Below are 12,697 nucleotides of genomic sequence, written 5' to 3'. Positions count from 1 at the left end.
TCTCATTGAAGATTCATTTTATAAAAGATGGGATTTGGGCAATGTGAAGAAAGGACAATAAATGAAATTAGAACTTGATCCTGTCAGTTTTCCCTGCCCGTATTGGGTAACTTTAGCATGATTTGCAATGTTAAGCTTAAAATAAACCTTAAGTGTTGGTTCATACCACCCACAGACTTCTGAACATTCCAATTCCTATGAAATGGCCTCAGTTAAATTGGAACCCATGACAGATGGAATCAGAACTTGTTGCCTCACCACAAATCACTTTCCCAAAATAGCAGCAGCATGAGAAATAAAGCTGTTTGTAAATGGAGTAAAAGCCTTTCACAATGTGGTCTGTTTCTATGGAAATATACATATCCTTTCTATCCTTCTCTACATAATGTCTAATACTAGGATTTACACATTGTAGATGGCTAATAATAGTTGTTGATAATTAATTGGGAAATTCTACCTTACATATTTCACAACTACTTTGTTCCCCCCATGGTAAAACCACTTCACCCACATTACTGATAAAGCCTCACAATAACCTTATAAGGTAAGTATAATCCCTACCTTAGATCCAGCTAGATTAAGTGCCTGCTCAAATAAATCACGAAGCTAGAATTTTAGTCAGTTTTGTTTTTTGTTTTGTTTCGTTTATTATCTCCAAAGCCTCTTCTCCAAGTAAATGTTCCAATCCATCAGGTCAGAGGAACTTTCTGGAATTGAAGTCTGAAAGTCAAAGTCTTTGAGCTATGATACAGGAATTGATATGCCAGTCAACATTAGAAAGGCTAAGCTATTACGTGGTGGTCCAAATGCACCGTGTAATACATGTGTGAGAACTTAACTGTTTAAAATAGCAAACTCGTGAGTGTTTCTAGATTCTCAGGATTAGAAAATGGCCAGTTAAAAAGGGATACCAGTGTGGGGAGCTACAGTTGGGTTCAAACTCAAATTAAGGTAAATAGTAAATTAGATACTCTTTAAAGCATAAACCATGGTACTATTCTGGGATTTCAGATGTTCTGAAAGCACCAAGGCTAAAGAAGCCCTGAGATGACCATGTGGGAGGAACAGTAAGCACTTCTTTTTTCTATTAAGCTGAGATGAGGTTATAAAAGGTACATATTTCATAAAGCACAAGATAGCAAAGAGGAAGTATGCTCGATTACACCTTCTCATTTACTCAGTGCATATTTACTGAGCAGCTCACAGGAAAGAGCCATGGATTGGGCATTATAGAAGACACGGAGAGGGTATTCAGAGCAAGTTTCTGACTTCAAAGAGTTTATAATTTAACAGGTGAAACAGGTCAAGATGAATAGCCATAGCTATGTAGCAAGACCAAGAAAAAAAAAAATGTTGCAACAAAGGTAAAAGAAAATCACTGTGAAAGCAGAGAAAAAGGAGCAATCAATGCACTCTTGATGGAGGTGGCAGCACGCACACTAAATGCTGAAAAGCAACAAAATGTTAAAGGAGTCCAGCAGGCTGAAGAAGCGAAAGCATTGACATATGAAGATGTGCTGGAGCAACAGGAAGTACCAGTGTGGCTCTTACATCACTATGTCTTAGCACAGATTTTAGAGCCCAACTTCACCAAGACCTTTCACCCCATCATCCACTGCTCCCCGTGACATCTAAAGTCACAACAGTGATAATGATTTAATAAAAGGAAATCAAGGGAGGGAAAGTCTGATAAAATAACAAGCCTCAAGGAGTAAACAATACGTTTTGACTTGAAAAAGTCCTGAGACTAGAGAGCAAAGTGGAGGTAGGCATATGTAAATGATATGGAAATTACCTATAAATACACATGTGGCTTTGACCCTCCAGAAAAAAGAAAAAAATAAAACTTGCTGATGATTGCTATAAAAACTCTTTAAAAGGTAGACACTGTCTGAACACTTGCAGACAAATTGTCATCTTTGTTCCAAATCAAAAGGCTTAAACTCTCCAAGAAAAATTCCTCTGGCTTTTCAGTCGTTGGTTCTTTTCACCCTTCAGAAGTTCCCTGATCAAAGCCCATGGGACTTCCTAGCCTTCCAGCTGTCAGGAAGAATAGCAGCAGCATAAATGTCATTAGCTGTAGAGGCTACATATTTGGGTTGGTATAACTTATTATATATAAAGGACAGAAATTGTATGGACCTAACAGAAGCAGAAGATATTAAGAAGAGGTGGCAAGAATACACAGAAGAACTATACAAAAAGATCTTCATGACCAAGATAATCATGATGGTGTGATCACTCACCTAGAGCCAGACATCCTGAAATGTGAAGTCAAGTGGGCCTTAAAAAGCATCACTAGGAACAAAGTTAGTGAAGGTGATGGAATTCCAGTTGAGCTATTTCAAATCCTGAAAGATGATTCTGTGAAAGTGCCAGCAAATTTGGAAAACTCATCGGTGGCCACAGGACTGGAAAAGGTCAGTTTTCATTCCAATCCCAAAGAAAGGCAATGCCAAAGAATGCTCTAACTACTGCATGGTTGCACTCATCTCACACGCTAGTAAAGTACTGCTCAAAATTCTCCAAGTCAGGCTTCAGCAATACGTGAACCGTGAACTTCCAGATGTTCAAGGTAGTTTTAGAAAAGGCAGAGGAACCAGAGATCAAATTGCCAACAGCCACTGGATCATCAAAAAAGCAAGAGAGTTCCAGAAAAACATCTATTTCTGCTTTATTGACTATGGCAAAGCCTTGGACTGTGTGGATCACAATAAACTGTGGAAGATTCTGAAAGAGATGGGAATACCAGACCACCTGACCTGCCTCTTGAGGAACCTGTACACAGGTCAGGAAGCAACAGTTAAAACTGGGCATGGAACAACAGACTGGTTCCAAATAGGAAATGGAGTACGTCAAGGCTGTATATTGTCACCCTGCTTAATTAACTTCTATGCAGAGTACATCATGAGAAAGGCTGGGCTGGATAAAGCACAAGCTGGAATCAAGATTTCTGGGAGAAATCTCAATAACCTCAGATATGCAGATGACACCACCCTTATGGCAGAAAGGGAAGAAAAACTAAAGAGCCTCTTGATGAAAGTGAAAGAGGAGAGTGAAAAAGTTGGCTTAAAGTTCAACACTCAGAAAACTAAGATCATGGCATCCAGTCCCATCACTTCATGGCAAATAGATGGGGAAACAGTGGAAACAGTGGCTGACTTTATTTTGGGGGTTCCAAAATCACTGCAGATGGTGATTGCAGCCATGAAATTAAAAGATGCTTACTCCTTGGAAGGAAAGTTATGACAAACCTAGATAGCATATTCAAAAGCAGAGACATTACTTTGCCAACAAAGGTCCGTCTAGTCAACCAGTGGTCATATATTGATGTGAGAGTTGGACTGTGAAGAAAGCTGAGCGCCGAAGAATTGATGCTTTTGAACTGTGGTGTTGGAGAAGACTCTCGAGAGTCCCTGGACTGCAAGGAGATCCAACCAGCCCATTCTAAAGGAGATCAGTCCTGGGTGTTCATGGAAGGACTGATGCTGAAGCTGAAACTCCAATACCTTGGCCACCTGATGCAAATGACTCATTTGAACAGACCCTGATGCTGGGAAATCTGAAGGCGGGAGGAGAAGGGGACGACAGAGGATGAGATGGTTGGATGGCATCATTGACTCAGTGGACATGAATCTGGGTAAACTCCGGGAGTTGGTGATGGACAGGGAGGCCTGGCATGCTGCGGTTCATGGGGTCACAAAGAGTTGGACACGACACTGAGCGACTAAACTGAACTGAACTGAAATAAGGGGTGACTTGGAAACTTTGTATGAAGGGCATCATCAGCTTTGTCTTGAGTGCGTGCATGCATGCTCAGTCACTTTGGTCGTGTGTGACTCTTTGCGACCCTATGAATTGTAGCCCGCCAGGCTCCTGTGTCCAAAGGATTCTCCAGGCAAGGATACTAAGGTGGGTTGTCATGCCCTCTCCAGGGCAGCTTCGTCTTAACTGTCCTCAAAATGTGTAGGTTCTAGAGCCTGTGAGTGTTGAGGGGAGGGAAGACTTGATAGATGGTGGTCTTGACAACAGATACGGATTTCTGGGCCATCTGACTCCTGATGGAGGCATGGACTCCTACAAAGGGGAGTCCATAGGGCGGTCATAGTGCGCTCTTCCAGCAGCGGCCTGCAGAGGGCACTGGTGAGGAGGGCTCAAGCTACTTCCTGACTTCTGCTGAAAAGAGGCTTCTGGGCAGGAAAAAGGGCAATGTTGCCCTAATCTCAATTAGTTTGTCATCCACTTCCTTGAAATATACTTAGAGCTTAATTTCTTATGCTAGTAAGCAGTGTACTGAAACACTTATGAAAAAATATCTTTGGATCAGAAATAAATACATTTGATGACTCAATAGCTGGGGAATATGGTGATGCTGCAAAAGGGCAAAGATGCTTGCTGACTGGTGTCTGAGAGAAGTCACGCAGAGTACATATATCCCAAATTAAAATATCTCCCCAACTGCTAATCATGGTGCCAGAAATGTCACCGTTAGAGAATCGGGGAATCTCAAGCGTAACTGAGACTGAGAAAAAGCAACATGGTCCCACAGAATGAATGCAGGATTTGGCATCCCACTGATCTGTGTGTAAACCCCAGCCCAGGGCCTCATCAGCTGTGTCATGTCAGTTAACTTGCTCTAATTTTCAAACCTCCCCGTAGATTATTCACACACCACGGGGAGGGCAAGTTTCTGTTGGGTGGAGACAGGTGTCAAGGTCACATTTCTGCTCGGGGTGACCATGGAAAGATTGTTGATTTAGGACACAAGGAGTGGCTGGCTGCATGAAACAGAAAATTGAAGAAAATGTTTAATGGGTAGATGACATATGTGGACATCTGCAAAGAATGGTGTATAAATATGCACTTAGACTTTAAGCCCCACAAATATCCTAGATCTCTGCATAATCTTCAATTCATAGTATTTCACTGTGAGGTATTTGAATAAAAAGCACTTATTAGAAAGAGACACTGTAGAGACAATTCACCTCTAAGCTCTCTTCCACTTACAGATTTTAGAATTCATTGAGAGTGTATGATAATTGAACAGAAAAGAGTCTGGGCAAAGTTATAAAACAGGAAAACGAAAGTTCAGTGTTTATCCAAAGGTATGCAGGACCCTCTTAGTGTGTTTTGACCATTCAAGGATTTCCTCTCCACCCTCCCTTCCTCGTAGCTCAGATGGTAAAGAATCTGTCTGCAATGCAAGAGACCAGGATTTGATCTCTGGGTCGGAAAGATCCCCTCGAGAAGGAAATGGCAACCCACTCCAGTATTCTTGCCTGGAAAATCCCATGGACAGAGGAGCCTGGTGGGCTACAGTCGACGGGGCCGCGAATAGTAAGACATGACATAGTGACTAAATCAGCACTCCATCCCTCACACACACACACACACACACACACACACAGATGCCCTCTCATGGAAATGACCCACACTGAGATGCATAAGCCTCTCACCACCCCACCACCAGTGCCCCAACCGTCAGCTGAAAGACCATTCCCAGAGAGGCAGTGCGGTGGAGTTAGGTTAGGAACACAGGCTTTGGCAACTCATGACACTGGGTGATTTGGGGGCAACTATTTAACCCTTCTGAGTTTTGCTTTTTCTGATGTAAAAGGGGATAGTAAGAGGCCCTTGACAGTGATACAGCACAGACTGAATGGGGTAAAGTGTTTAGTCTTGTGCCCAGTGCACAATAAATATTCAATAAATAGTAACTGTGATTTATTTCCTTGTTTTTTTATGAGCACTGCTGTTCTGTTGCTCTATATATTTTCTTGCTGCTGCTGTTGTTGATTCCCTGTTGATATGTCAGGATGCTGATAGCATCAACCCCTGAAGTAATGCACATTATAACAATTCTGTACAGCCTCACCCACTCTGGATTTTCTCCAGCCCACGGACACAGAGAGAAGGCAGCTGATGTATTCTCCACTGTGCCTGTGCCATTCACTTATCTAACAGTCAGTTTGGGGGTCCTTTGGCCCCTCTCACACCATACAAAAGAGTAGGAGTTTTGTCTTCAGGGGAGCAGGGTAAGCTGAAAATAGGCAGATTGTTTCCGAGTCTAGTTGTTTCCAATTGCCCTATGCCCATCTCTTCTTCAGTGCTTAAACTTCTTTTTAAGTTTCTTCAAAACTTAAATGTTTTTATTTACAAAAGTCAAGGGTAAAAGGTATAAATAGAAATTATTCCATAATCACGAAAAAACTAAAGGCAAGCTCTAGGTAGTGAGCTGCTAGAGGATATTGCATTCTACAAATGTATAATGTGATCGTGTATTTCCATTCATTATTTCTTACCTGGATTGATTGTGGAAGGAAATAATTTTCTCCTTTAGCTCCATACTGCTTGATCCACAGCCATTGCCTCTGGATTTCCAGAATGAATAACCCAAAGTTGTCCAGAAATAACGTTTATTAAGCAATAATAAAACACACAATAGAAAAGGCCTTATAAGTAAAACTATATATTTATAATGCTTTATTTTTTTTTTGCTCCAGTACTCCACAAAACACTACAGACAGTAACAAAATAATTCAGTAAATATTAAAAACTTTCAAGAGACTTGTAGGACACTCTATCATATGTGAGCATCAACAATGCCACGGCTATTAGATACACTATTAAACACTATCATAGATATCTTTCTTGAATTAGGGCTATGATTAATATTTTTATTCAGAAGTCATAACATTTACACACACCCATACACAAGAGAACAGTTCAGAGTAAGTGAAGCAGACACTCCAGTGAAATGGAATCATCTGCCTGTACAGCATTAAAGGTATTACAGTGTTAACAAGAGAGAAGTCAACACACTAAAGAGAAATATTGGGGTTTGCTTGGGATGGGAGGGGTGAAAATAGGGCAATCAATGAAAGCTGCTTACATATTTTCCATTGCTCTCTTAGCAATGTGCTCCCTTCCCTTTTCTGCCTTTTCTTGGTTGAGGTATTCCAGCACTTTCACTAACAGATCTTCATCCAAGTACGGTCTGTTGGGAGTATCATCACTCTTCAGGGTCCCTACAGGGAGCCTTTTGCTTACCGAGGCCAGTTTGTCAGTCTCCTGAGAGCTGTGTTGACTCAAATGCTCTTTGAGGGCCTGCTCAATTTGGTTCTCATCCTGTCGATCATCTTCAGTTGAGCCTTGACTGGGAACTCGCTTCGCTGGGTTGGCATTCATGATCTCAGGGTATTTAACCAGCATCCTGGCCAAGTACTCTCCTAATTCTTGATCCTTGTCATTCAGGTTCTCATATGCCATCTGTCTATTTTCAACATCTGGCATCCAGACAGCTTTGGGGAGCTGGTTAGCTTTAGATCTTCCAGGACCATAGGGCAGTCTTGACAGAACTTTCTCTCGGTTATACTGATTGGGAAAATATGGAGGCTTTGGATTTGCAGCACTCTCCATCCCTAAAAGATTTAGAATGTCCTCCACACTGAGCCCCTCCGGTAGGGCCTCTGCCACAGCATGACCAGGTGCTTTGGGGTAGCCATTCTTGGAGAGCATCTTATTTTGGAACAGATCTGGATGGTCTAAGTCAACCTCTGAGATGTCTTCAGGTTCAACAGGAATCTCAAGTTCCTGCTCTGGTTCCACTGGCTTCTCTCCAGTTTTGAGCATGTCAATCAAGTCTTCAGGGGGTATCTGTAAATTCCTAGAGATTTCAATCAGCTGATAAATAGATTGAGGATCAAGTGGTTTCTCAAAGAGCCTGATTGCTCTTTCCCCAGTTTGCCCATTCTGGGACCTCCCACTTCCCGCAGCATTCACTAACCTTTTCAGATAGGTAATTACTTTGGAGACATCATCTGAGAGTTGGTCTTTACTCTCTTTCCGGAGATCTTCATCTTGGAGGCCCAGCTGCCCGGAACGCTTCATTTCATCATTGATTTGCTCAGTTTTGTCTGCATTCTCTTTGCTGTCTCTTACCTCTTCCTGGGTTTGACTCTCTATTTTTTCCTCTACTGGGTTCCAATCTTCTCCCCCAACCACGTCTTCATAGGCAATGTTATTAGCCTTGTAGATATCATCTTCATCATCTGTGTAAAGTTTTTGCTCCTCATCAGCCCTCTCACGCTTTTGGCTGTTTGGTCCCGTCAGTTTCCCCAGCTCTTGGAAGACAGATTCCAAGGTAGCAAGATTTTGAGGAGTATATTGTTCCTCCACTATTTCATTTGTGCGTTTGAAGGGGTTGTCCCTGGAATTCTCTTCATACATAGGAGGGAATCTCATGTGCTTGAGCTTTCTCTCTGCCCACTGCTGAGTCTCATAATCATCAGGCATGTCCACTGGAAAGTTCTTTTCTGAATTCAAAGTATAAGGCTTGTTTTCCTTTGGGGCAGACTGGGGCTCATTTTCAGCCTGTCTCAAAGCTTCAGCTATTATCTTCATCCATTCATCTTCACTCAGGGAATCCCTCGAACTTTCTGGCAAGTCACCATTTTCTTTTTGCTGAAGGGGAACAGAAACACCTTGGTAGGGGTTGTAGTCTGGGCTGCTTTCTTCTTTGTGAGCTTGTTGTCGGAGCTTTTCTATGTACTCCAAAGCCCTGATCATTTCAGGACTGGGAAACCTTTGGACATTTTCCAATCTGAGATCTGGTTCCTTCTGAAGCAGCTGGTTTCTCTGAAATGAAGCAGCTTCAGCTTCAGAGAGGAGGAAAATTAAAGGGATGAGAGACAGGACTGCTCCAAGCCAGTGAGTCTTAGCTTCTGCCATGTTTGAAAGATTTCCTTAAAGCATAGAAAACATGAGTTAACACAAATGAAACTGACTATTTGACTCTATAGCAAAAAAAGTAATTAATCATTGAGGGGAAAAAGAACATAGTAGAGATTACTCCACATTAATTTAGGATGACTCTTTTTGAAAACTATAAATGTTTCACACACAATCTTCACAAGCTAACCACAGGAATCTTTAGCAAAATTGTTGCCCGTTTTGCATCAAATTTATATGGCATTCTTTTGGTTAAAATAATAGCAAAAACACTGATATGAGGTTTCTCAAGTATGATTTTTTAACTGATAAGACATGTTTTGTTTTAGTATACATTATTTCTGTTAAATAAAGATTTTTCCAAGATGAGTTTTAGTTATTTGTACAGCATTTATATTGAAATCACTGGCAGAAAAATTAGATGGCTCAATTTAAAACATGCATGTACACACACATAGAGAGTTATATCCTTATCAAAAACCATTGGTTTAATTACTGACCTATCCATCTAATTTGTTGTAGAAACACAACAAAGGTGACATTACTATATAAGATGAAGTTATATTCCATGTTAATGTCAATCATACTGAATTCTCTTGTGGATGAGTCTCATTCATACATATTTTCAGAAATAACTTGTCCTTTAGTCTGATACCAAATCATATTACTAATTTTGGAAGGTCTGTACCTTAATGACCTCCAGAATATGGGTCTTCTCAAGTCCAAGCTAGTTGGCAAACTTAACAAAGTTTTTTTATTTTTAATATCCTCAAAGCAGTATTTATTTACTCAATGAATTCCAAAATATTGAATTTAGAAGTCTGGTATTTTATAATCATTCACCTTGATTGATGTAATAGCACACAGGGTACTATTAGGATACACAAGCACAATAGTCAGAATTGCAAAAAAAAAGAAAATCCATGATATCCAGTGATATTTATTTCAGTGTAAATGTACCAATGTACCAAAATATAAACTGTTTTAAAACATCTGTGCCCCATATTTCTTCTAATAATTTTACTGTGACTGTCGTGTAAAATGCAATCATGATTATATTTTCCTCAGTCCTCAAGAGATATAGTAAATAATAACAGATGCTACAGAGAGAACATAAGTTTTCTGAACCAGTCTATTTCTGAACTTGTAAGTGTTCAAATTCAGCTTGACTCTGTGTCTATTTGGGTGTGGACCTATGAAATCTCAAATGACTCATTCTGTTAGAAAATTTTAAAATAATCACTATGTAATTCCCGATTAAGAAAAATGCATCCAGTGTATTGAATTCTTCCATTTAAAATTTTTCATTCATTCTTTTTCTTCAAGGCCTTATAGTAAGAGGATTAGTTTTTACATGTTTTACATTTGGCATTGCTAACATTGAAATCTATTTTAATATGTGCAATTTTGTTACAAATAAAGTAAAGGAATTTTATGTTTGCTCATGATACCTTAACTGAATTATGGTTTTGTGATATATAAGTTAAGTTATTGGATATCATTATCTGTTAGCTTAGACATCAATTGTAGAAAATATCATTGTTCACTAGATCATATTGATATTTAAGTAATATTTTCAGTTTCTAGAATCTAAAAATGTTGTACTTACAGAAATTTCTTTAGTACAGACTTATTTATTAAAATGATTATTTAAATTAATTTTTAAAATATGCACTTACATTAATTTGGCTACTTAATTTACTGAAGGGAAAATATTTAAAGGCATGTCAGAGAAAACTTCTAAAATACTTACTATGAATCAATATTTACTAGAGCAAATTGTATTTATAACTTATTAGGCTTAAATAAAAGTACATTATGCATTCTTCTTTATATTATTTCAGGATTAGTTTAGATTTGAAAATCAACTTTCCACATTGGCATTTGGACTAGCAATTTTAAGAATCTTAGTGAATGTATATTCTTTGAAACCATTACCCTGAAGTATCCTTAACCCAGTTATATGCTAGGTTATGTGCTGATCTTTAAAATCATTATTTTGTAGGTGAACTTTGCTGTGGTGTTGGGGCAGAATATTCATGCAGTTATTTAAACCACAGGCCTACCAAGAGCTACCGTTTGGTCATTTACTCAGATTCAGTTTGGGTGACATAGTTATTGCCTTTGACTAAGACTCAAGGGATTTTTTTAGGTGAACTGGTAGCAGCTTATCTAAATAGTGAAGGTGGTTTTAACAGTTCTGATGTTCTATGTAGAGTTTGAACCTAAAAACCTTATACGTTAAAATGTCTTTTCTATTGAAATTATACTAGAGCATTGACAAATGCAACTGGATTTTTCAAATTTGAGCAATTCAATTAGTTAGGATACAGGAAAAAGAAACACTTGTGCCATTCAAAATATTTAGCAAAATGTTGTACAACCTCTTTCAACCAAAGCATAATAATAAATAATTTATATGGTTATAAATGTTTCCTCATACATCTCAGTTATCTCTTTGTAATCCATGGTCATATCCAACCTAAAATCCAAGATAATATTTCCCCCTGAATAAACGAAGAAGCTCGTTCTAGTCTTACTTTGCTAGGACCAAAATTAGTAGACAATAATGTAAGCCCTTTCAGAGCATACCAATTGAGAAAATAATTTTATATAGTTAGTTAAATTTGAGCTCTTGCAAAGTAAATGTCAAAGAAAAAACAAGCAAACAAACAAACCTAGCTCCAAAATTGGTTACTTCTATCACCGGAACCTGTTTAACAGTCTTTGAATCATCGGACACCTGCTGTTAAGAATATTAAGTATATAAATTGTATCCCTGCCCTTGTATCTGGTCCTTAGGGGAAGAAACAATAAACTAAGGAAAGAAACAAAATGTCAGGCTTGGTTAACTTTACATTAATAATGTGTATTGACACAAATATCCTTAACTTTTTCATGTTCTTATATATGATTATCTAAATAACACAATGGTTAATAAATACCTGACAGCAAGCAGTGTAAATCACAGATGCAATCATGCATATATATGTACATATATACAGTGTCCTTAGTTTGCCAGATGAGCAGCAGGTTGCCGATCAGTTATTCTATAGATATAAGCTTGCCAAATGGTCTTTTTCTTCTTAGCTAGGAATTAAGGAGAGAATACGCAATTTAGAACTTTCCAGTAAGTAGAAGGGAAAAGCAGTCTTACCTCTTATTTATATGGCAGAGGAAGTCCACAGCATGTTCCTCCTGGTCCGCGGCTTGAGCTGCTCGGACCGTTTCAGCACCCGGACAGCTCCTCGGCTTATAGAGAGCCGCCGCGCCTGACTCCGCACTGCCACACTGACGTCACCCACTCAGCCACAAACCGGAGCACAGGCGAGCTTTTTCAAAGAACCCGAGAGAAAATAATCACTTTAAAGATTAAAAAAAAAAAAAAAAAAAGTTGCATGCTTACGCCACCTGTCTTTCTGTGGCAAAAACTGCAGTTCCCTTTCTTTTAACAAAATCTTTGAGGCTTGAAATAAAATGCTCTGCACAATTTCCCTTAGAAAAATCCATCAGATAGACGTGGCTAATTGCAATATAATCTCATCTGTGTCCAAACAGCTTGTGATAAGGGTTTCCTGTTGCTATTGTCGTTGTTGTCATCGTTGTTAAAAGAAAGTTTTACAGATAAGGACTTTTTTCTTCAGTGGCCACAAAGAAATTACATTAACATTCCTCAATACACTCCAAGAGGAACAGAATACACGTTATGAATATGAAGTCGTATTTCATATCATAACCACAAGTAGCATTGTTTTTAAAATCATGTTTATTTGAATAAAAAAGTGTTCTCTTTTTTTATATGAGTCGACCTCAAGGCTCTAATGAGTTAGGATTTTAGTCTAGGGTTTCAATATAATTTTGAAGTGTGTATTTCTAAGGATTCAGGTCTAATAGTTGATAATTCTATATGAATCTGTTGGCATCTTTTACAACATCTGATCTCAAAAAGGGAAGCTCAGAAGTTGAG

The 12,697-nt window shown here is 38.9% G+C and overlaps 1 protein-coding gene across 1 annotated transcript; it reads right to left on the bottom strand.

The window, feature by feature from the left end:
* Positions 1-6,459: 6,459 nt before the first annotated feature.
* Positions 6,460-12,119, bottom strand: SCG2 (secretogranin II). Its single transcript, XM_086366017.1, has 2 exons — positions 11,888-12,119; positions 6,460-8,744 (listed from the first exon to the last, which is right to left on the bottom strand). The coding sequence occupies exon 2, from the start codon at positions 8,728-8,730 to the stop codon at positions 6,889-6,891; it is 1,842 nt and encodes a 613-aa protein (XP_086222143.1). The 5' UTR covers positions 8,731-8,744; positions 11,888-12,119; the 3' UTR covers positions 6,460-6,888.
* Between the last annotated feature and the right edge of the window lie 578 nt (positions 12,120-12,697).

The sequence above is a fragment of the Bos grunniens genome, chromosome 2 (assembly GCF_055505025.1).
Source record: "Bos grunniens cultivar Pamir isolate PY7600 chromosome 2, Bosgru_T2T1.0, whole genome shotgun sequence".
Taxonomy (NCBI): Eukaryota; Metazoa; Chordata; class Mammalia; order Artiodactyla; family Bovidae; genus Bos; species Bos grunniens.
Note: the sequence above shows the minus strand (reverse complement) of the source record. Positions and strands in the feature narration are given on the sequence as shown.